The sequence below is a fragment of the Balaenoptera musculus genome, chromosome 3 (assembly GCF_009873245.2).
Source record: "Balaenoptera musculus isolate JJ_BM4_2016_0621 chromosome 3, mBalMus1.pri.v3, whole genome shotgun sequence".
Classification (NCBI taxonomy): domain Eukaryota; kingdom Metazoa; phylum Chordata; class Mammalia; order Artiodactyla; family Balaenopteridae; genus Balaenoptera; species Balaenoptera musculus.
Window position 1 is genome coordinate 60,891,378 of NC_045787.1, and position 25,346 is coordinate 60,916,723.

General features: G+C 37.2%; 1 protein-coding gene across 2 annotated transcripts in view; it reads left to right on the plus strand.

Moving 5' to 3' along the window:
* Positions 1 to 25,125, plus strand: part of SCAMP1 (secretory carrier membrane protein 1) — a 105,708-nt gene extending 80,583 nt beyond the window's left edge. The window contains exons 8-9 of one of the 2 annotated variants that reach the window (XM_036845804.1): positions 2,968 to 3,085; positions 22,284 to 25,125. In XM_036845804.1, coding sequence (XP_036701699.1) covers positions 2,968 to 3,085; positions 22,284 to 22,448 — 283 coding nt within the window. In that variant the 3' untranslated portion in view covers positions 22,449 to 25,125. The remainder of the gene's footprint in view (positions 1 to 2,967; positions 3,086 to 22,283) is intronic. The other variant, XM_036845806.1, reaches the window with a different exon arrangement.
* The last annotated feature ends 221 nt before the right edge of the window (positions 25,126 to 25,346 follow it).

Consider the following 25,346-nt stretch of genomic DNA (forward strand, 5'->3'; position numbering starts at 1 on the left):
TTGGACACAGGTTAGAAGGTCATAGATTTATATCTTTCTTCAGACACTCTGGAGCAAACATTCCTTGAATGTAATGGTGCATAGAAGAGTACCTATGTATAAGATCATCCCTCCCTCTCTTCTTTCTCTTACAACCATTGCGTACAGTTGAATTTTTATAAGCTAAAAGCATGTGCGAGGCAACTTTGCTGCGCTACGTACATAAACTGAAATGATCATGTAACTAGAGTGTATTTGAAGACTTACATTTAGTATGCTACTACTGAATTAGTCACTGGAAGTCAGACAACTGTTGATAGCTTTGCAGATCTAACGGGCATATATACATGCAGAGAATTTATTTGGGTATTTTAAATCAGTTCTAGGAAAGAGTAGCATTCATTATGATTTTAAAAAGTGTTTAGCCTTTAGCATTTGAGAGAAAGAAAATGTTTTAAATGTTTAATTTAAAACATACACTGCTTATGTTAACAGCACTTTTTGTATTCTAATGAAACGTAAATAATTTCTTTTGCTTTTTTTTTTTTAAATAAGTTTATTTATTTTTGGCTGCATTGGGTCTTTGTTGCTGTGTGCAGGCTTTCTCTAGTTGCGGTGAGTGGGGGCTGCTCTTCGTTCTGGTGCACGGGCTTCTCATTGCGGTGGCTTCTCTTGTTGTGGAGCACAGGCTCTAGGTGCACGGGCTCCAGTAGTTGTAGCACGCGGGCTCAGTAGTTGTGGCTTGCAGGCTCTAGAGCGCAGGCTCAGTATTTGTGGCGCACAGGCTTAGTTGCTCCGCGGCATGTGGGATCTTCCCAGACCAGGGCTCTAACCCGTGTCCCCTGCATTGGCAGGTGGATTCTGAACCACTGCGCCACCAAGGAAGCCCGTCTTTTGCTTTTTAGAACAGACTTAGAAAAAAGTGTTAAAATTGAGCACAGCAGCATGTGAGGTGACTAAATAGCACAGGAATCTGCTAATGAGGGTGCGTACAAGGTGACCTGTTGTAAGGTAGACCTCATGTAATTTAGCAGACTTTAAAAAATTAGACTCTTTATTTTGAGATAATTGTAGAGTCACAGACAGTTATAAGAAATAATGCAGAGAGATCCCAGGTATCCTTTATCCAGTTTTCCCCAGTGGTAACATATTGTAAAACTATGGTATAATATAAAAATCAGGATATTGACATTGATACAGTGAAGACACAGGACATTCCCATCACCAAAGGATCCTTTATGCTGCCCTTTATAGCCACACTCACTTCCCTCCTTAACCCCAGCAATCACTAATCTGCTTGTCATTTCAAGAACGTTACATAAATGGAATCATACAGTTTGTAAACTTTAGCTTTTTTCGCTAAGCATAGTGCTCTGGAGATTCATCCAGGTTGTTGTGTCTCAGTAGTTCATCCCTTTTTATTCCTGAGCAGCATCCATGGTATGGATGGACCACAGTTTGTTTAACCATTCACCAGTTGAGGGACCTTGGACTGTTCCTGGTTTGGGGCTATTCTGCTAAAAACATTCGTGAACAAGTTTTTGTGTGAACATAAGTTTTCATTTCTCTGTGATAAATACCCAAGAGAAGAGTGTAATTGTTGGTTCATATGGAAGTTGCATGTTTAGTGTTTTTAAATTTTTATTTATTTATTTATTTATTTTTAGATGATTTTTTTTTTTTTTTGGCTGCACACTACAACCTGTGGGATCTTAGTTCCCTGACCAGGGATTGAACCCGGGCCCTTGGTAATGAGAGCCAAGGGAGTCCTAACCACTGGGCCCGCTAGGGAATTCCCTGTTCAGTGTTTTTAAAAAACTGACAGTATTTTCCAGAATGGCTGTACCATTTTACAGTCCCAACTACAACATATGAGTGATTCAGCCTCCACATCCTCACCAGCCTCTGGTGTTGCCAGTACTTTTTTTTTAAGTTGTTCTGATAGGTGTGTAGTGGTATCTCGCTGTGGTTTTAATATTTATTTCCTTAATGACTCATGATGTTTTATCTTTTCACATGCTTATTTGTCATCTATATATCCTCTTGGTGAAATGTCTCTTCATGTCTTTGCCCATTTTCTTTTTTTTTGGTTGCGCTGGTCTTCATTGATGCTCATGGGCTTTTCTCTAGTTGCGGCAAGTGGGGGGTTACTCTTCGTTGCGGTGCGCGGCCTTCTCGTCGTGGTGGTGGCTTCTCTTGTTGTGGAGCGCGGGCTCTAGGTGCGCAGGCTTCAGTAGTTGCAGCACGCAGGCTCAGTAGTTGCGGCACTCGGGCTCCAGAGTGCGTGGGCTTCAGTAGTTGTGGTGCGCAGGTTCTAGAGTGCGTGGGCTTCAGTAGTTGTGGCATGTAGGCTCAGTCGTTGTGGTGCAGGGCTTAGTTGCCCTGCGGCATGTGGGATCTTCCCGGACCAGGGATCGAACCCGTGTCCCCTGCATTGGCAGGTGGATTCTTAACCACTGACCACCAGGGAAGTCCTTTGCCCATTTTCTAATTGAAACTTTTTAATTTTAAGAATTTATTTTTACTGTTGAGCTTTGAAGTTTCTTTATATATTTTGGATACTAGCCCTTTGTTGAATATGTGGTTCTCAAATATTATTTTACATAATTCAGCAGAATTTAAAATGAACTTTAAAAAATAATAGTGAAATCATAGGCTTAAAAAATGTAGAATCTCGTGGTACACACTTAAGGCTCTGGATTTTGGTGTTTAGGTTTGAATTCAGACTGTGCTGTTTTTATTAGCTGTGTGACCTTGGGCAAGTTACTGAATAATCTTGGTGACTCAGTTTCTTATCCTTCAAATAGGGATTAAAAATAGCATATATCATAGTGGGTTGTTGTGAGAATTAAATGAGTTAATACACGTAAAGAACTTGGATGTTGCCTGGATCATAAGTGCTGAAAATGTGTTAGTTATTATGCTGTTTTTAAAAATTGTGCATTAACTTATTTGCCTAATTTTAGTTTTCTTCTTTTAATTTCATAGCGGTTGGATTTCATCCCTTACTGGTCTCAACAAAAGTATTCCTGTTGGAATCATGATGATAATCATAGCAGCACTTTTCACAGCATCAGCAGTCATCTCACTAGTTATGTTTAAAAAGGTAAGTGAAATTTTATGTCTGTAAATTTTTTTAGTGAACCTGATATTCAGTTCTCATTTTCCCATTTTGCTCTTTATTTAGTGTAACCTCAAGCCATTTGGTTGTTGTTCTTATGCAGGTTTGCTCTCTGAGGATTACTTTTTACAATTAAAAGTTATGCATAGATAAATTTTAGAGAATTGCATCACATTTAATGTTTCCTGTAGATAGGGAATATTTTTAAATTCTGTTAACTGAAGGCTTCTTTTATCAATTGAAGAGTCAATCTCATTTTTAAAATTTGTACCTTTTTATATATTCTGATTTCTTTTTTTGAATATGAAACATAGTAGACCGATTAGTAAATAGAAGTAAAACTCTTGTGTGGTATGTGCATTTTATTTGTACTTAAAATTTAAAGACACTAAATTATTTTATCTAAGAGTATAAAGTGAGCTGGTAACAGATTCAGGCTGGATTATGGACTGAATTTTATTTTTAGTAACTGCCCAATTATCTTAGCTATACAGTTGGCCCTCTATATCCACATGTTCCACATCCTCTAATTTGAGCAACTGTGGATTGAAAATACTAGGGGAAAAAAAAATTCCAGGAAGTTCCAAAAAGCAAAACTTGAATTTGCCACACAATGGCAACTATTTACATAGTATTTACATTGTTTTTACAACTATTTATATAACATTTACATTATATTAGGTTTTATAAGTAATCTAGAGACGATTTCAAGTGTACGTATGGGACAGATGTGGGGAGGATGTGCGCAGGTTATTTGCAAATACTACGCCACTTTGTATAAGGGACTTGAACACCCTCAGATTTTGGTACCCATGGGCGTGGGGATGAGGGTATCATGGAACCAATACCCACAGATGCTGAGAGATGACTGCGCCTCCTCCTGTAGAATTCCCATGGCTGTTTTCACTGCCTTAAAGAAAATCATTCCATAGGGTAGGAGAAAGGTCAGGTTTTTTTATATATAAAGTTTTATCATGCCTTGGGTATGTGTTTTTGATATTCTGCACATGTTCCAACATAATATAGAGACCCTGTGAATAACACCTATGTTTTAAAATAATACTTTTTGGTGGGTCTCACATTAAGGAAAATAAGTCCTTAAAACATTTTTTCTTTGTTTTTTTTTTTACTCTATGGCAACTTGAGAATATGTACAAGGATTGCACAGAAATAACTGTACCTTATATTTAAGAAAACTGCGTTCTTGAAATATTTTGCTTGTACATTTGTCTTTAATCCTTCTCAAAACTCTGTGAAACCTAGGCTATGTTCTTTCTGTCCATATTTTGCTACTCATTTTCCCTCTTAAAAGCTTTTACTTCTTTTTAGAAATACCCATATATAACTATTGAAACTCCACTTTCTAAAGTTACTAGATCCTATACCAGCCTTTTTTTCCGTTTTCCTCCTCCTTGGACTCTGAAGCCTTCTATTCTACAGGTGGCCCCTCCTCCTCAGCCTTTATGGTTATGTTCTGATTCTCCTGCCTCTGAGGCTAGTCTTTCTCCTTCATTTCTTTGTTCAGCTCTTAAGTAAAAGTCTTCTTAAATGCAGTCAGGTCTCTGCTCTTTGTGCTTGCTCTACAGTATTTTTACCTTGGGAATTTCAACCTCCCTCATTGTTTCAGTTTCTTCCCTACATGCATGAACTAGAATGTTGGAGTTGAAAGACAATGCTTTACACAAACATTTAGTTGCATCTTCAGGTGGCTGTTTATATCTCCAGTTGATTGGTATCATTATCTCACAGTAATGCATCATAAACTCATTCTTTTCTCAGAACCAGCACTGCTTCCAGAAGTTCTGATTCATATTCAAGAAACATTTATTAACACCACATATTGTATGATTCCACTTATATGAAATGTCCAAAATAGATAAATCTATACAGACAGAAAGTAGATTCGTGGTTGCCTATAACCAGGGGTGGGGTAGAGGGTGACTGCAAATGGTTATAGAATTTCTTTTTTGGGGTGATGATGAAAAAGGTCTATGAATATACTAAAAACCATTGAATTGTACACTTTACAAGGGTAAATTGTATAGTGTACAACATTTATCTCAATGAAGCTGTGTTTTAAAAAGGAAATTTATTAAGTACCTTTTATAAATGAGTGGTTCTAAGTACTTTTTCATGTGATTCCATTTAAAACTTGTCAGTACTTTGTCAGTGCTTCCATTACTTTTTTACTCACTTTCCTAGATACTTTCTTAGTGTCTGTTCCATCTTTCTCTTCCTTTCCATTTCCAACCTCAGCTAACCCAGAGATCTGTTTACAGGTCGCTCATACCCCACTCCCACTTCCTTCAGTTCACTTTATGTATAGTTACTATTTTAATCTAAAAAAAATCCCAAACAAACCCAGCACTCTGAAGATTTTTTTTTAATTAATTAATTTAATTTATTTATTTTTGTCTGCATTGGGTCTTTGTTGCTGTGGGCGGGCTTTCTCTAGTTGCTGTGAGCGGGGGCTACTCTTCGTTGCGGTGCGCGGGCTTCTCATTGCAGTGGCTTCTCCCGTTGCGGAGCAGGGGCTCCAGGCGCACGGGCTTCAGTAGTTGTGGCTCATGGGCCTAGTTGCTCCGTGGCATGTGTGTGGGATCCTCCTGGAACAGGGCTCAAACCCGTGTCCCCTGCATTGGCAGGCAGATTCTTAACCACTGTGCCACCAGGGAAGCCCTGAAGTTTTTTGAAGTGGACTTCAGGTTGGGGAATGGGATTGTGGTGGTAGTGGTAGTAGGGCTGGCGGTGACCTTTCACAACTCCCGGATCCAGACTTTAAACTCCATTCAAAGTTACTGCTTGGTTTCTTTAAATACATCACGTACATTCCTTTGTCTCAGTTTTTGTTCATGGTATGCTTCTTGACCTCTGGGTTACTGTATCTTCTCTGCCAGTTGAAGACTTACAAGTCCTCTTTCAAGACCTAGTTCCAGTCTCATATTCTTTGTCTGTGAAATAAGGAATTTAGATGAGATGATTTTATGAAGTACAATAAATGGAGATAATATAAACTAAAATGTAGTTTGAGCCAGCTTTCATATTTGTAACGGCAAGGATTTCTTTTAATTTGATAGAAATTGAGATCCAATGAAAACACCTGATTTTTCTTTTTATTTTCTTTTCCATACTTGCTCAAAACTTGCTGTTTTTTTCTTCCCTTCCAATTTCATTGAGATATAATTGACATACAGCACTGTATAAGTTTAAGGTGTACAGCATAATGATTTGACTTACATACGTCATGAAATGATTTTTAATAAGTATAGCAAACATTCATCATCTCATATAGATACAAAATTAAAATTTTTAAAACGTTTTTCCTTGTGACGAGAACTCTTAGGATTTACTCTCGTAACAATTTTCATATATAACATACAGCACTGCTAATTATATTTATCATGTTGTGCATTACATCTCTAGTACTTATTTATCTTGTAACTGGAAGTTTGTACCTTTTTCTCTCTTTTTTTTTTTTTTTTTTTTTTTTTTTATAGCTACTTTTATTTTTATTTATTTATTTATTTTTGGCTGTGCTGGGTCTTCGGTTCTTGCGAGGGCTTTCTCTAGTTGCGGCAAGTGGGGGCCACTCTTCGTCGCGGTGCGGGGACCGCTCTTCATCGCGGTGCGCGGGCCTTTCGCTATCGCGGCCCCTCCCGTTGCGGGGCACAGGCTCCAGACGCGCAGGCTCAGTAGTTGTGGCTCACGGGCCCAGCCGCTCCGTGGCATGTGGGATCTTCCCAGACCAGGGCTCGAACCCGTGTCCCCTGCATTAGCAGGCAGACTCTCAACCACTGCGCCACCAGGGAAGCCCTGTACCTTTTTGACTATCTTTATCCAATTCCCCTTCTCCCACCCCCTGCCTCTCATAACTACAAATCTGATCTCTTTTTCTATGAGTTTATTTGTTTTTGAAGTATAATTGACCTACAACACTGTGTTAGTTTCTGGTACACAACATAGTGATCTGATATTTCTGTATGTTTCAAAATGATCATCACAGTAAGTCTAGTTACCATCTGTCATCATATAACGGTATTCTATTATTGACTATATTCCCCACACTGTACATTTTAAAAGAAAAAAGTCCTTTGGGGCTATGTAGCCATAGTTTATAACCACTAGGAGTCAGGCTTTCCATAAGCAGTTAATGCCCTCTAAAAGTTATCTGTGCACACTGTTTTGGCTCTAGAATAGTTGCTTTTTATTAGGCTATTCTGTGTCTCCGGTACCAGCTAAACGGTGCTCTGTGGTATATATTTATTTCGATGGCAATGAATACAATTTTGAGAATTTTGTTGACATTCTGAAGTCCTGCATAATTTGGAGTTAGCTAATCACTGGTGTCTAAAGTGCCCAGTATGAGCACTATGGTATCTTTGTTTTCCCCATAGTGTCATCTTATAATCCAAATTTAAAATAATTGAAATGCAAGAATATCTGTCTCTTGTACCTCTTCATAGATAAGGGAATAGTTTAATCCTTACCTTTCGCAGATAGATTTTTAAAATTTTCTTTTAGATTATTCCCAAACAATATTTTTTTACAGGCCCATCTTTTTATAGTAAGCTATTAGAAAGAATTAAATAATAGTTTTGGGCTAAGGGAGAGGTATTATAAATGGGTCAAATAACAAATGAATGAGCCATAGGAGATTATATATCAGGGGAATACAAAATTTCCCGCATCCTTTATTTGATATAAGAGCTAGAATAACTTAGTATGGTAGAGATAAATAGATAATACATAATTTGTATTTCCTTTGGGACCTAGTTTTGAATGGTTATTTTTCTATGAAATTAAAAAAATTGTTAATAGACTTTGTCCACATTAATAAAATAATTGTTAGTAGTGATTTTTTTGCACTTCAGAAGAATTTTAGAAAAAAGTTATTTCACTTCTTTAAAAAACAAGTTTTTAAAGTACTTAAAAATTTTTTTCTATACCAAAATATCTGTTTTGCAAATAATGTTTTATTTTGTGTGAGAGTATAGAATTGGGGTATATGATCCACAATAATGAAAAGTCTCATTTATTAGTTAAATTGGTGTTTTACAGTAAATGCTTTGTGAAGCTATCCTACTGTATATAAAGTGATAGTCTTCTTAGATTAAAAGTGAATTTCACTTTCTTTGAAAGCATTGTAGTTGTTCATTACCCTCCCTCCCCTTTTCTTTCTGATTTATTTTGGATCTAGGACAGAATGCTGATAACTTTACTGTAATATGTTTCTGTACTATCACAAACAGGTATGCTGCTTCTCTCTCTTCCTCTCTCTGAATCGTCCAACACTGAGGTCTTTTCTGATTAGGTATCAATTTCAGATGATTCACTTTGCCTATTAAAACGCTAGTCCGCATGCTGCTTATCTTCATCCAGGGGACACAGAGTAGGTACAGTAATACTTTTGAATCCCTAGAAAAATTGGCACTCTGAGCAGGTTGTTTATATCTGTCATCAGTTGGTATCCTTAGTATGTTCACTTTTTTTTTTTGATTGCCCAAATCTTAATTTTGTTATCCTTTTCTGTAAATACTAGGCTAGTTACTTATTAGATCCCAAAACTCAGTTAATATAACTAAATTATTGTGAATTATCTTTACCTAGGCATCTTCAAATTCGGTGGATCTGCTAGTTTATAATGCTGTACATATGATATTTTCATCCAAATAATCTTTATATGCATATTTTAATAGCTTTATTACTGAGGTGTAACTCACATATCATGCAGTTTACCCATTTAAGTTGTGTAATTCAATGCTTTTTGGTATATTACATTATTTTTAAAAATTGGTGGCTCTACATAAAACATAAAATTTGCTATTTTAATAATTTTTAAGTGTACGATTTAGTGGCATTAATTACATTCACAATGTTGTGTAACCATTTCCACTATTTCCATTTTTCATCACCCCAACAGGAATTCTGTGGTCATTAAGCAGTAACTCTTCAATTCCCCCTGCCACCAGCCCTTCATAACCTCTAGTCTATTTTCTGGCTCAATGAATTTGCCTATTCTAGATATTTCATATAATTGGAATCAAACAATATTTTCCTTTTGTGTCTGGCTCATTTCACTTAACATAAAGGTTTATCCATGTTGTAGCATGTGTCAGAATTTCATTCTTTTTTGTGACTGAATAATATTCCACTCTATGTATATACTACATTGTGTTTATTAGTTTGTTGATGGACACTTAGATTGTTTCCACCTTTTTTCTACTGTGAATAGTAGTGCTACTATGAATATTGGTGTACAAGTATCGCTTTGTCTCTGCTTTCAGTTCTTATGGGTATATACCTAGGAGTGGAATTGCTTGGTGGTCATATGGTAATTCTATGTTTAGCTTTTTGAGGAGCCATCAAACTGTTTTCTGCAGTGACTGCACTGTTTTACATTCCTGCCAGCAATGTGCAAGGGTTCCAATTTCTCTACATCCTCGCCAACATTTATTTTCCATTTTCTGATTATAGCCATCCTAGTAGGTGTCAAATAGTATGTTCACTTTTAAAACAATTAACCGCTGAGGTAATTGCAAACTAATAAGCATTTTACGTTGTAACACAGGTATAGTCTGCTAGAGTAGTACTGAACTTATTTGGTAACTTTTTTTAAATAATGAGGATGATTTGGAGCCATTTGTTTAATCCATAGGAGATATAGAAACAAATAATTGTTCAGTGACTTCTACCACAAGTTACTATGTGTTCTGGGGGTATAACTATGAGTGGAAATTGCCACTTCCCCTCAAGGAACTTAAAAAGCATGTAGGATATAAGACATGTGAATAAACCCTGCAAAAGAAGAGTCACAATATACATCCCTAAAAGTCTTGGAAGTGCTGGCAAAAGGGAGAGCCACAGCTAGTTCAGGCAGAAGGAGGACAGCAATATTTAAGATAGACCTCAAAGGATGAGTGGAATTTCAATAGTGTGAATCTAGAGTAGTAGTTAAAGAGGTTACAGAAAGGGTATCTGACCCAGATCTATGGGCAGGAGGGTTCATAGAGAGTTTCTAAGAAATGTTTAATTGAAAAAATTAGGCTTCGAGGTCCAGAAGTTTTTTCAAAAACTCAAAATGAGAATGAAACAATTTTCAAAAACTCATTTTTCCCAGCTTTAAAAAATGTTGAAATCATTTTGGTGTGACAGGGATCTTAAAAGCATGATTTCTTTTTTTTTCTTCCAGTTTTATTGAGATATAATTGACATACAGCACTGTATAAGTTTAAGGTGTACAGCATAATGGTTTGACTTACATACATCATGAAATGATTATCACAGTGAGTTTAGTGAACATCCGTCGTCTCATATAGATACGAAATGAAAGAAATAGAAAAATATTTTTCCTTGTGATGAGAAGTCTTAGGATTTACTCTCTTAAGAACTTTTGTATATAACATACTGCAGTGTTACTTATATTCATCATGTTGTACATTGCATCCCTAGTACTTATTTGTCTTATAACTGGAAGTTTGTGCCTTTTGTGCCTACTTTTATCCAGTTCCCCCTCCCTCCACCCTCTGTTTCTCATAACCACAAATCTGTTCTCCTTGTCTATGAATTTGTTTCTTTTTGAAGTATAATTGATCTCTAACACCATTAGTTCCTGTTATACAACATAGTGATTTGCTATTTCTGTACATTTCAAAATGATCACCACAATAAGTCTAGCTACCAACTGTCACCATACAAAGATATTACATAATTATTGACTATATTCCCCACACTGTACATGTCATACCTATGACTCATTTATTTTGCAACTAGAAATTTCTAATCTTCATCTCCTCAGCTATTACTCTCCTCCCTCCACCCTCTCCCCTCTAGCAACCACCTGTTTGTTCTCTGTATCTATGATTCTGTTCCTGTTCAGCTATGTTTGTTCAGTCGTTTTGTTTTTTAGATTCCACATGTAAGTGGAATCATACAGTATTTCACTTAGAATAATACCCTCTAGGTCCATCCATGTTGTCACAAATGGCAAGATATCATTCTTTTTTATAGCTGAGTAGTATTCCATTGTGTGTGCATATGTGTGTGTGTGTGAGTGTGTGGGTGTGTGTATGCCACATCTTCTTTCTCCATCTATTGATGTGCACTTAGGTTGCTTCCATATCTTGGCTATTGTAAATAATACTGCAATGAGTATATATCTTTTCACATTAGTGTTTTCATTTTCTTCAGATAAATACCTAGGAGTGGGTTTGCTGGCTCTTTTGGCAGTTCTCTTTTTAATTTTTTGAGGAATCTCCATACTGTCTTTGATAGTGGCTGCTTCAATTTATATTCCCACAAACAGTGCACAAGGGTTTCCTTTTCTCCACATCCTTGCCAACACTTGTAATTTGTTGTCTTTTTTTTTTTTTTAAACATCTTTATTGAAGTATAATTGCTTCACAATGGTGTGTTAGTTTCTGCTTTATAACAAAGTGAATCAGCTACACATATACACACGTTCCCATATCTCCTCCCTCCCACATCTCCCTCCCTCACACCCTCCCCATCCCACCCCCCCAGGCGGTCACAAAGCACCGAGCTGATCTCCCTGTGCTATGCGGCTGCTTCCCACTAGCTATCTATTTTACATTTGGTAGTGTACATATGTCCATGACACACTCTCACCCTGTCACATCTCACCCCTCCCCCTCCCCATATCCTCAAGTCCATTCTTTAGTAGGTCTGTGTCTTTATTCCCATCTTGCCACTAGGTTCTTCTGTTGTCTTTTTGATAATAGCCATTCTGATAGGTGTGAGGTGACATCTCATTGTGGTTTTGAATTACATTTCCCTGATGATGAGTAATGCTGAGCATGTATTCATGTGCTTGTTGGCCATTTGTTTGTTTTCTTTGGAAAATGTCTATTTAGGTCTTCTGCCCATTTTTAAGTGAGGTTGTTTGTTTTTTTGATGTTGAGTTGTATGGCTTCTTTGTATATTTTGGATATTAACCTCTTGTCAGATAATATTGTTTGGAATATCTTCTCCCATACAGTAGGCTGCCTTTTTGTTTTGTTGATGGTTTCCTTCACTGTGCAAAAGCTTTTTAGTTTGATGTAGTCCCATTTGTTCATTTTTGCTTCTGTTTCCCCTGCCTGAGGAGACATATCCAAAAAATATTGCTAAGATTGATGTCGAAGAGTGTACTGCCTATGTTTTCTTTCAGGAGTTTTGTGGTTTCCAGTCTTACATTTAGGTATTCATTTTGCGTTTATTTTTGTTTATGGTGTTAGAGAATGTTCTAATGTCATTCTTTTACTAGTAGGTGTCCAGTTTTCCCAGCACCACTTATTGAAGAGACTGTCTTTTCTCCATTGTATGTTCTTGCCTCCTTTGTCATAGATTAATTGACCATTAGTACATGGGTTTATTTCTGGACTCTATTCTGTTCTATTGATCTATGTGTCTGTTTTGGTGTCAGTACCATAGTGTTTTGATTACTGTAGCTTTGTAGTATAGTCTGAAGTCGGGGACTGTGATTCTTCCAGTTCTGTTCTTCTTTCTCAAAATTGTTTTGGCTATTTGAGGTCTTTTGTGTTCCCATACAAATTTTTAAATTACTTGTTCTAGTTCTGTGAAGAATGCTATTGGTATTTTGATAGGGATTGCATTGAATATTAAGATTGCCTTGGGTAGTATGGTCATTTTAGCAATATTAATTGTTCCAATACACGAACACAGTATATGTTTCCATCTGTTTGTGTCGTCTTCAGTTTCTTTCATCAGCGTCTTATAGTTTTCCAAGTACAGACGTTTTACCTCCTTAGGTAGGTATATGCCTAGATATTTTATTATTTTTGATGCAGTTGTAAATGGGACTGTTTCCTTAATTTCTCTTTCTGATAGTTAATTATAAGTGTATAGAAATGCAATAGATTTTTGTATATTAATTTTGTATCCTGCAACTTTACTGAATTCATTGATGAGTTCTAGTAGTTTTTTGGTGGCATCTTTATGATTTTCTATGCAGAGTATCATGTCATCTGCAAACAGTGACAGTTTTATTTGTTTCTAATTTGGATTCCTTTTATTTCTTTTTCTTGTCTGATTGCTATGTGTATTGCTTCCAATACTATGTTGACTAAAAGTAGAGAGGCTGGGCATCTTTGTCTTGCTCCTTGTTCTTAGAAGAAATGCTTTCAGCTTTTCAACACTGAGTTTGATGTTAACTGTGGGCTTGTGATTTGTGGCCTTTGTTATGTTGAGGTATGTTCCCTCTGTACCCACTTTGTAGAGTTGTTATTATAAATGGATGTTGAATTTTATCAAAAGCTTTTTCTGCATCTATTGAGATGATCATATTATTTTTTTTCTAAAATTTGTTAATATGGTCACGTTGATTCATTTGCAGATATTGAACCATACTTACACCCCTGGGATAAATCCTACATTATGATGGTGTATGATTCTTTTAATGTATTGTTGGATTTGTTAATATTTCGTTGAGGTTTTTTGCATCTATGTTCAGCAGTAATATTGGCCTGTAATTTTATTTTTCTGTGATATCTTTGTCTGGTTTTGGTATCAGGGTGATGCTGGCCTCATAGAATGAGTTCAGAAACATTTTTTCTCTGCAGTTTTTGGAATAGCTGAGAGGGATTGGTGTTAACTCTTCTTTAAATGTTGGTGGAATTCACCTGTGCAGCCATCTGGTCCTGGACTTTGGTTTGCTGTGAGATTTTTTTAAATTACTGATTTAATTTAATTCTTGGTAGTTGGTCTGTTCCTATTTCTTCCTGATTTAGTCTTTGGAGATTGTACATGTCTAGGAACTTATTTGTTTCTTCTAGGTTGTCCATTTTATTGGCATATAATTGTTCATAGCAACCTATTATGATCCATTATATATCTGTGGTGTCAGTTATCACTTCTTTTTCATTTCTGATTTTACTGATGTGGACCCTCTTTCTTTTTTTCTTGATGAGTCTGGCTAATGGCTTATCAATTTTGTTTACCTTTTCAAAGAACCAACTCTTAGTTTCATTGAACTTTTCTATTTTTTTAGTCTCTATTTCATTTATATCTACTCTGTTCTTTATGATTTCTGTTAACTTTGGGTCTTGTTTGTTCTTTTTACAGTTACTTTAGGTGTAAGGTTTGGTTGTTTATTTGAGATTTTTCATTTCCTGAGGTTGACTTGTATCACTCTAAACTTTACTCTTAGAAACTGCTTTTGCTGCTTCCCATAGATTTTGGATCATTGTGTTTTTGTTTTCCTTTTTCTCCAAGTAATTTTTTAAATTTCCTCTGATTTCTTCAGTGGCCCATTGTTTGTTTAGTAGCATATTGTTTAGTCTCCATGTGTTTGTGTTTTTTACATTTTTTTTCTTGTAGTTGATGTCTAGTCTCACAGTGTTGTGGTCAGAAAAGATGCTTGATATGATTCCAGTTTTCTTGAGTTTACTGTGACTTGTTTTGTGGCCTGCCATGTGATCTATCCTGGAGAATGTTCCTAGTGCACTTGGAAAGAACGTGATTCTGCTACTTTTGGATGAAATGCTCTCTATCTGTTAACTTCATTTGGTCTATTGTGTCATTTAAGGCCAGTGTTACCTTATTGATTTTCTGTCTGAATGATCTGTCCATTGATGTAAGTAGGGTGTTAAAGTGTGCTAGTATTATTGGGTTTCTGTCAGTTTCTCCCTTTATGTGTGTTAGTATAGTAATTCCCCTACATACAAACGAGTTCCATTCCAAGAGCGCGTTTGTAAGTCCAGTTTGTTCATAAGTCCGACAAAGTTAGCCTAGGTACCCAACTAACACAATCAGCTATATAGTACTGTACTGTAATAGGTTTATAATACTTTTCACACAAATAATACATAAAAAAACAAACAAATGCAAAAAATAAAGAAAACATTTTTAATCTTATAGTACAGTACCTTGAAAAGTACAGCAGTACAGTACAATAGCTGGCATACAGAGGTTGGCATCAAGTGAACAGGCAAGAAAAGTTACTGACTGGAGGAGGGAGAAGGGGTGGGAGATGGTAGAGCTGACGGATCATCAGCAATAGGAGATGGAGGGTAAGCTGCGGTTTCACTCATGCCTAACATTGATGGAACGCATCTTTGAAAGTTCACAACTTGAAGGTTCGTATGTAGGGGACTTACTGTATGTAGTCTGTATATTTAGGTGCTCCTATGTTGGGTGCGTATATATTTACAACTGTTATACCTTTTTCTGGATTGATCCCTTGATCATTATTTAATGTCCTTCTTTGTCTCTTGTTACTGTTTGTTTTAACATCTATTCTGTCTGGTATAGGTATTGCTACTCCAGCTTTCTTTTCTGTTTCTGTTTGCATGGAATACCTTTTTCCATCCCCTCACTTTCAGTCCGTGTGTGTTACTTCAGATCTAAAGTGAGTCTTTTGTAGACAGCATATATATGAGTCTTGTTTTTGTATTCATTTAGCTACTCTATGTCTTTTGATTGGAGCATTTAGTCCATTTACATTTAAAGTAATGACTGTTAGGTATGTATTTATTGGCATTTTGCTAATTGTTTTTTGGGTTATTTTTGTAGTTCTTTTTTCTTTCTTTTGCTCTCTCCCTTGTGATTTGATGACTATCTTTAGTGTTATGTTTGGATTCCTTTCTTTTGTGTGTGTGTATCAATTATAGACTTTTGGTTTGTTGTTACCATGAGGTTTATATATAGCAGTCTGTGTGTGTGTGTGTGTGTGTGTATGATTATTTTAAGTTGCTGATCTCTTAAGTTTGAACACATTTTAACAACCCTGCATTTTTGCTCCACCCTGCCACATTTACAGTTTTTGACATCATATTTTACATCTTATTTTGAGTATCCCTTAGCTACTTATTGTGGATATAGATAATTTTTCTACCTTTTATTATTACTATTATTATTATTTTAAAAATATTTATTTATTTGGTTGCACCAGGTCTTAGTTGCGGCAGGCAGGCTCCCTAGTTGCGGCTCACAGGCTGCCTAGTTGCGGCTCGCCGGCTCCTTTTAGTTGCGGCTCGCCGGCTCCTTTTAGTTGCGGCTCGCCGGCTCCTTTTAGTTGCGGCTCGCCGGCTCCTTTTAGTTGTGGCATGTGGGCTCCTTAGTTCGGCAGGCAGGCTCCCCAGTTACGGCTTGCCGGCTCCTTAGTTGTGGCATGCATGTGGGATCTAGTTCCCCAACCAGGGATCGAACCCAGGCCCCCTGCATTGGGAGCACAGAGTCCCAACTACTGTGCCATCAGTGAAGTCCACATTTTCCTACTTTTGTCTTTTAAGCTTTCTACTAGCTTTATAAGTGGTTAATTTACTACCTTTACTGTTTGTTTGCCTTTGCCAATGAGATTTTTCCTTTTGTAATTTTCATATTTCTAGTAGTAGCCTTTTCTTTTCTGATTTGAGAAGTCTCTTTAACATTTCTTATGAATCTGGTTTTGTGGTGCTGAACTCTTTTAGCTTTTGCATGTCTGTAAAACTTTTGATCTTTCCTTCAAACTGGAAGGAAAGCCTTGCTGAGTAGTCTTCTTGGTTGTAGGTTTTTTTTCCATTCATCACTTTAAATATATTGTGCCACTCCCTCTGGCCTGCAGAGTTTCTCCTGAAAAGTCAGGTAATAGCCTTATGGGAGTTTCCTTATGTGTAACTTGTTTCTTTTCCCTTGCTGCTTTTAATATTCTCTCTTTATCTTTAACTTTTGCTATTTTAATTACAGTGTGGTCCTCTTTGGGTTGATCCTGTTTGGAGCTCTCTGTACTTCCTTGACCTGGATGTCTATTTCCTTTCCCAGGTTAGGGACGTTTTCAGCTATTATGTCTTCAAATACGTTCTCTGTCCCTTTTTCTCTCTTCTCCTTCTGGGACCTCTATAAAGTGAATGTTAGTACACTTGATGTTGTTTTGGAGGTCTCTTAAACTGTCCTCATTTTTAAAAATTCTTTTTTCTGTTCAGTTTGAGTGATTCCACTGCTCTCTCTTCCTGTTCTCTGATTTGTTCCTCTGTATCATCTAGCCTACTGTTGATCCTTCTAGTGTGGTTTTAATTTCAGTTATTGTATTCTTCAACTCTGTTTGGTTCTTCTTTGTATTTTCTGACTCTTTGTTCATCTTCTCACTATGTTCATCCATTCTTCTCCTGAGTTCTTTAAGCATCCTTATCATCGTTACCTTAAATTCTTTATTGTGTAGATTGCCTACTTCCACTTCACTTAGTTCTTCCTTTGGGGTTTTATCTTGTTCCTTTGTTTGGAACATATTCCTCTGTCACCTCATTTTGGCTAATTCACTGTTTTCATTTTTCTGTATTTGGTAGCTTGTTACGTTTCCTGATCTTGGAGAAGTGGCCTTATGTAGGAAATGTCCTGTGTGTCCCAGTAGTGCACTCCCCTCTGGTCACCAGAGCTATATGCTCTGGGGTTGCCCCATAGGTAGGTTGCATGGGCCCTTTTGTTGTGGTATGCTGACTACTGTGGGCAATCTGGTAGGCATGGCTAGCCCCCGGTCTGGTTGGTTGCTATGCCCTGCCTTGTGTAGAGGCTGCCAGCCACTGATGGGCCAGGCCGTGTCACGAGGTGGCTGGTTACAGAGCCCCAGGGGGTCCCAGGGCTAGTTCTGGCCCATTGCTGGGTGGAGCTGGGTCTCATGTTGGCTGGTTTGTATGCTAGGTGTCCCAGATCCCATGTTGGCCTACTGGTGGGTGGGGCCAGTTCCTGACATAACTGTCTGCCATGTCCATGGTGTGTTGAAGCTGGTGTTGGCTTTCTTTTGGGTGTGATTGGAGCCCAAGGGGTCCCAGGGCTAGTGCTGGCTCACTGGTGGGTGGACCCAGGTTCTGGGGTCTCTGGCTGCATGGCCCTGGAGATCTGGGGATTGATGTTGGCCAGTGGTTTGTGGGGCTGGGTCCTGGGTTAGCTGGGGGCTCTGGGGATCCTAAGGCTGCTGGTCTGCTGGTGGGTCAGGCTGTGTCCACCTGTTAGTAGCTTCGCCTGAGGTGTCCCAGTTCTGGTGCTGACAGGTTGGTGGGTGGGACCAGGTCCCGGCCCTGGTAAGGATTCCAAAATGGCGCTTTCTATCACCAGTGCCCTTGTGGTGGCATGAGCTCCCCAAATTGGCTGCCACCAGCATCTGTGTCCCCAAGGTGAGTTCCAGTTGCCTCCTGTGTCTCCAGGAGGCTGTTCAAGTGGGTCTGACCCAGGCTTCTTTCAAATTACTGCTTCTGCCCTGTGTCTCAGAGCAGGTGGCATTTTGTGCACGCCCTTTAAAAGTGAAGTCTCTGTTTCCTACAGCCCTCTGACCAAGCCTTGCTGGTCTTCAAAGCCAGATATTCTGGGGGCGCACCTTCCCAGTGGAGGAGCCCAGTGTGGGGCTCGGACACCTCACTTCTCAGGGAGAATCTCTGCAATTCTAATTATCCTTCCGTTTGTGGATCACCCACCCAGGGGTTTAGGCCTTGACCGTACCGCATCTCTGCCCCTACTACCTGTCTTATTGTGCTTCCTTCTGTATAACTTCAGTTTTAGTAGATCTTTTCTGCTAGTCTTCAGGTCTTTCTCATCAATAGTTGCTCTGTAAATAGCTGTAAGTTTGGGTGCCCGTGGGAGGAGGTGAGCTCAGGGTCTTCCTACTCTGCCATCCAAAAGCATGATTTCTTGATAATGGTGTTCTGGAAGCATTAATGGAAACAGTACATTTGGATTATTTTGTTTAAATAAAGTACCATGGTTTTTAATTTCCATAGTATACAATATTTTGTGTGTCATTCAACCACATTGTACACTAAGATATTTTTGAAGATACATTAAGGAAGCAGGATTCTTTTCTGGAGTTGTGTCTTGGCTGTGACCTTTTGCAGATATTTTAAAGTTAATTTTAATTTTTATTAGTCTAACACATTTACATAATTCTCATTTGATCCTCAGGAAAACTCTGAGAGACAAATAGGACAAGAAATATTCTTGTTGTATGAGAAGTAAACTTGAGGTTTTGAGTGGTGTCCTGCCCTGCAGAAAGTAGTGGAATCAGTAGGTACCAAATCTAGTGTCCTTTCTGTGGTACTCCTAGGACTAAATATGTAGGTTAGTGCAATTCTCATAAGTAGAAGAGATAGCAAGTATTTAAGTTGTTTAGTTTTTGCTTTTTAATTACACTGTTTTATCTTAAAACTATCTCCCTGATTTCTTAAGGAGTGTGTTATCAATAGATATCAGCAGATATCACTGAAACATAACAGGGAAATGGTAAGCTTTTTGAGATGTTGATCCTTGTAAGTAGCCCATCATCTTGCTGGGACACTGAAATGAAGAATCACCCCTTTCACATGGATATCGTGGATCTAATGTAGTATTTGAGCATTGTGCACTGAATACATATGCAGTCTTTTCCCTCTAGGTGGCTCTCTGGGTTTATATAGACACAGACTATTGAGAAATGTGTTATTCCTACCTTTATTTTACCTCTCTGTTCTGTGGGGCTATGAATTACATTTTAAGTAATTAAACCATGAAGTTCATGAATACATAACATCAGCCACCCAATTTAATACAAATTTGAAAAAAGGAATAAATTAGAACAGATGTTTGTTAATTACATGCCCATAAATTGGGGTGGGGGGAAGGGGGAGAGACAGACAATTTAACCTGTAATTACTTTGCACTGTGACTAGGTCTAGTAAGTAAAGAAGGTTTATTAGATTTCTATAATACACTTAATTTGTAGGATCTAATCATATGTACTCATTGTGAGATAAATTTCTTGAACATAGGCGTAGTAATTTATCTGTATCTTTAATTTTTTATTTTAAAAACTTGGTTTGGAAAGGGAATAAAAATATTTTATACTTCTGGTAGTGCTGTGGTACTAAAAGAATTTTAAGGTTCACCAGTATATGTACTTGTCAATGCTCTCTTTTTCTCCCTGACCCTTTTTTTCTCCTTTTTTTTTTTTTAAATTTGCGCTTTATTTATTTATTTATTTTAAATTTTTGGCTGTGTTGGGTCTTTGTTGCTGCACGTGGGCTTTCTCTAGTTGTGGTGAGCAGGGACTACTCTTCATTGCAGTGCGTGGGCATCTCATTGCGGTGGCTTCTCTTTGTTGTGGAGCACAGGCTCTAGGCACACAGGCTTTAGTAGTTGTGGCACGTGGGCTCAGTAGTTGTGGTTCACAGGCTCTAGAGCACAGCAGGCTCAGTAGTTGTGGTGCATGGGCTTAGCTGCTCCGTGGCATGTGGGATCTTCCCGGACCAGGGCTTGAACCCGTGTCCCCTGCATTGGCAGATGGATTCTTAACCACTGCACCACCAGGGAAGTCCCTCTCCCTGACCCTTTTTTTTAAAATTATTTATTTATTTGGCTGCACCGGGTCTTAGTTGCGGCACACAAGATCTTTACTTGTGGCATGTGGGATCTTTTAGTTGTGGCAGGCAGGATCTTTAGTTGTGGCATGTGGGATCTTTAGTTGCGGCATGTGGATCTTTTAGTTGCAGCATGCAGGATCTTTGTAGCGGCATGCAGGATCTTTAGTTGCAGCATGCAGGATCTTTTAGTTGTGGCATGTGGGATCTTTAGTTGAGGCATGTGGGATCTGATTCCCTGACCAGGGACTGAACTTGGGACCCCTGCATTGGGAGCATGGAGTCTTAACCATTGGAACACCAGGGAAGTCCCTCTCCTTGACCCTTTAATACTTTGATCCATAGTAATACGGCATTTGCTTTTGCTACTGTGTATCAGAAGAACTTGGGACTTAGACCCCTTATTTTCCCTGATAGCTCTTCATTCCTTAACTGCTTTCTTCCCTTGGCATCTGTGAAAAGGTCCCTGGTTTTACTCATTCCTCTCTTAATTTCTTGTTGCTATGGGTACCTCTTAAATATTGGTGTCTAAACTTAAGGCTTTGGTACTTGATTTTCTTCTCTTTCTACTTTATGTGTTATCTCTCCATGGACAGTTTCATTACGTCAGAGTTGTAGCTACCATTATGTGCCATTGGTTTCCAAGTCCATGTCTCTAGCCCATTCCTCTCTACCTCCAAACCAAATTTTCACCTGCCTGCTGGGGCAGGCTTAGAGTAGGTATTCAATAAACATTTGTGCAATGGATGAATGTTTAGAACTTAGCGTCTACTCTCCCCCCAAACCAGCGTATCCTCTGTATTCTCTCTTTGTGAAACAACTTCCCAGTATCTCAACTTGACTTGAAAGTACTTGACTCCTTCTACCTTTCCTCACTCCACACTTAACTCCACAGTTACTAGTTTCTATGTATTTAGGTTTGGGAAAAAGGCTGACTTGGGTGTACTGCCCCCATCCTCCAAACCTGCTTTGATGACATTCTAGTCAGGCTTCTAATTTAGACCTAATCACAATGCAGTGTAATTACAGGTTCACTTTTCTGTCTCATCTTTCCTCCTCATCTTTTCTCCTCATCTTTCATACCCCCAAGTTTGTAGGTACATAATAAATAAATATCAATATTTGTCTTAATGTGCCTTGTTATTTCCTTTCTCAAATTTGTATTAGATGGAGTGGCTGATGTTACGGATTGATATCCTTCATAGTTAATGCATCTTCGAGAGAGATGCTAACAGAAAGAGTATTTTTGAACCCTGCTTGTAAAAATCTAAGATTTGAGTGATGAATCAGTATGGACAGATAGCGCTCAGAAGTGTTTGTTCTTAAATCCTTTAGGACTTGACCATACACAAAAACTTAAATAGTATTCAGAGTGAATTATCTTTAAGGACACACATATTGCTCGCTACATTAAATGATAAAACGATACCATTTGATACAATAGGGGCAGTGGTATATATGTAGCCAACATAGAAATAGGTAAGGTATTATTTTTTTTGGAATTGTCTAGGGTAGTAAATTAATGTATTTAAGTCAGAATGTCTCCTGTTATGTTTAAACCATTCTTTTGTAAGGCTGTAATATCTTAATTAGGTACAGTGGAAAACATAGCTTTTTGCATTTGGTTAAGAAGTCGTTTTTTATATTATTTTTGGTTTGGCATAGGCATAAATTATCTCTTCTGCATTGGGGATAAAAGGGAAAAATATACACACAGTGTGCCACTGTGTGGCTGATGTTCTTGTTCTTAGGAATCCTGCCTAGAATCTAGTCTTTTTATCTCTGAGTCATGTTGGGATTAATTGAAGAGCTATTGATAATGAACGCGTAGATTACCACTCATCTTCTCCCACTTTTCTGTGCCTCCGTAGGTACATGGACTGTATCGCACAACAGGTGCTAGTTTTGAGAAGGCCCAACAAGAGTTTGCAACAGGTGTGATGTCCAACAAAACTGTCCAGACTGCAGCTGCAAATGCAGCTTCAACCGCAGCAACTAGTGCAGCTCAGAATGCTTTCAAGGGTAACCAAATTTAGAGTCTTCAAACAATACATTGTTACCTTCTGACTGTACTTTTTTCTCCAGTTACTGTATTCTATAAATATTTTTTTTGTTCAAAACACACAGTACACACAGCACGTATATTTCCTAATCACTTGTGCATGGGCTAAAACCAGAAAAACTTCCTTGTCTTATTATTTACCTGATAGTTTCTTAATATTTCAGTGCCCCTTGCAAAAAAAAAAATTACATGCGAAATAAATATTCTCCATATTTTTTGGGGGATGAATGTTCAGCGAATTATTTCAGTGGTGACACACTGAAATTAACATGGCACTTATGATTAAAAATGCACTTAGTACTTGCTGCAGTCATTCTTTCAAGAGTCAGACGTAAGGATTACACATTGGAGCAGTAAAGCAATGCTTCATTCCTTTTCCTTATTTATATTGAAAGAAATAGGACATCAGAGACTTAGGGATTTTTTAATTGGCTTGCTTTTTAGCAGTTTCACTCACCAGTGAAGAGCCTGTGTACATTTCATGGTAGATAATGTAAATTTTATCTTTTTATTTTCTTTTTTTAGAGTAGTTGATATTTTGATAATCAAGCTCTGATCTTGCATGGTCACCATGTTTCTTAAAAGAATTAGTATTTTGGGTTATGCACTGCTTATGGTTGCAGGATTGGGGAGTTGTTTATAGAATCATAGAAATGATTTTCTGTAATACTTTCTTTTAAATAAAAATTCACTGGGATGCAATACAAGGATATAATATAATATGCAGTGCATTATCCAAAAGAAAAGGTAGATAATTGATGGAATAGAATGTAGTGATGATAATACCTTTTTGTTTTTAATTTTCAGTATTCATATCATAGTAAAATATTACTGTATGGAAACTTTGGTATATTCTTGTGGCTACTCTTTTTAATTGAACTGAGATTGTGTTTGGCAGCTCTTTTCTGGGGTATGTGTGTGTAATTTTTAACAGAGGTATTAAAGTCTAGCCTAACTCCATGTCCAAAAAGAACATAACAGTATTTAAGAAATTTTTCTTTTAGCCTCTCATGTCTAGTTGGCATTAAAAATAAAAAGACCCTGGCACTTCACATATACTTGAATCCCTAACGCACCTCAGTCTTTGAATTTTTGAGACAGACTGAATACATTAAAATTTGTAGCAACAGAAAAAATAAAACATTTAACTTGCATCAAGCAAGAAAATACATATACAGTTGAATGCATTAATTATGGATATAATCATGTTAAAATCATTACTATGCAGCACAGGACTTCATTCTTATAGTATACTTGGGTTGAAACTTTGAGTCATTTTTAATAACTGATTAAATGACTTAAAGACATTTGTAAAGTCACGATACTGTTGTTTTGGAAGTCATTAGCTAACCTAAAAGATTGCAGAATAATAAGTATTCAACTTGATTTTGAAAAGTAAGGGTACTCTATTAGATTATATTATTTGAGACTAAAAAATTGGCTGGGTGTAAATGGTTAAATCACCTTTATTCTTTGCCCCAAATCTGGAGTTAAAATGAGTTTCATGCTGGGGGTAGGATGGTGAGTTCTCACTATTTATGAAAGAAGCTTTGTGTGATACTAGATATAACACGGATCCATCCAGATGGTGTTTACATTTGATTTATTTGGGACTTCGTTGAAGTAATATACTTGGAAGATATTTCTTTTATTCTGATGAAAGTAGGATTCAGAGTATGAATTTAAAGCTGTTTTTATGAATATTTCTGATCAGTGATAATCTCTACCTACTTTCTCAACCAAATAAGCCAGTTCAAGTTTTTTAGAGTCTATAATCTTACTGAAAATCTGTCTCATCAGTATGCTTTGTTGAGTGTGGATTTTACAAACATTCAAAACATTACCCACAAAATACAGCAAAAGTACTTATGTCTGTCATTAATTCATCTCTCAAGTTCCTTTTGTTTTTCTTTAAACTGCAAAATGAAAACTTTATCATAGATACTTTCAAAAAATACTGAGATACTTTCCTTTAAGAATTAGGAATGCTTCTCTCTATTCTGTAGAAATCCTCTATTGCTAAATAGCAAAAGAATAATTACAGCCAACTGTACCTTTTTTTGTTTGGATGGGGGAAATGTTGTTTTAAATTCCAGTTATTTGGGTTAATACAAGCTTATAAGAGAAAAATGTTTTTTTAAAAACATAAATGTGCATTAAAATGATGGCACTGCTTAACAGTTTAATAAGGTAGAGGGGTTTTTAAATCTTATAATCTCTATTCTCTTAACAATAATTATTAGTAAATAGTCACATTTGCACTCAGTAAAAGATTGGCACTTGTTAGTGTTTTATATTTAATATTAGCATTACCCAGTGTCGCAATCATGAAATGGTCTTCACATTGTAAGGATCCATGTCATTTTTCAGTTGGTAATATTAAGTTTTGGCTATTTTATTTCAAACTAAAGTTTGAACACTGGAAAATCATTGCTCAGTGGTTTTTAATTTGGGACTTGGATTATTTATCTAGGGATGTTTGTATATTTTGTCAACGAGTAATATTGCGCTGCCATTACGGTGACTGTCATGGTTCTATATAAATGCCCTCCATCTGTCCCTCTAATGTTGCATGTTTTCAGTGGTTTGGAAGTTTTGTATATTTATTGTATTAACACAGAGTGTCATAAAATAAAATGCTGTTTACTGGATGTTTGTTTGTATAGTTTTAAGTACTGTATTAGCACTTCAGAGGCAGAAATTATGCTGAGGGCCTAATGTATATAGAAATAACCACATTTAATTTTTTAAAAATAATTTGTGTATAATTCAATCACGTGCTACTAAACAAAATAAGTAATATAAAAGACTTAGTTAAAAACTCTCAGCAACATAAAATGACAATTTTTCTGTTGCTTTAGACCTTTGTAGG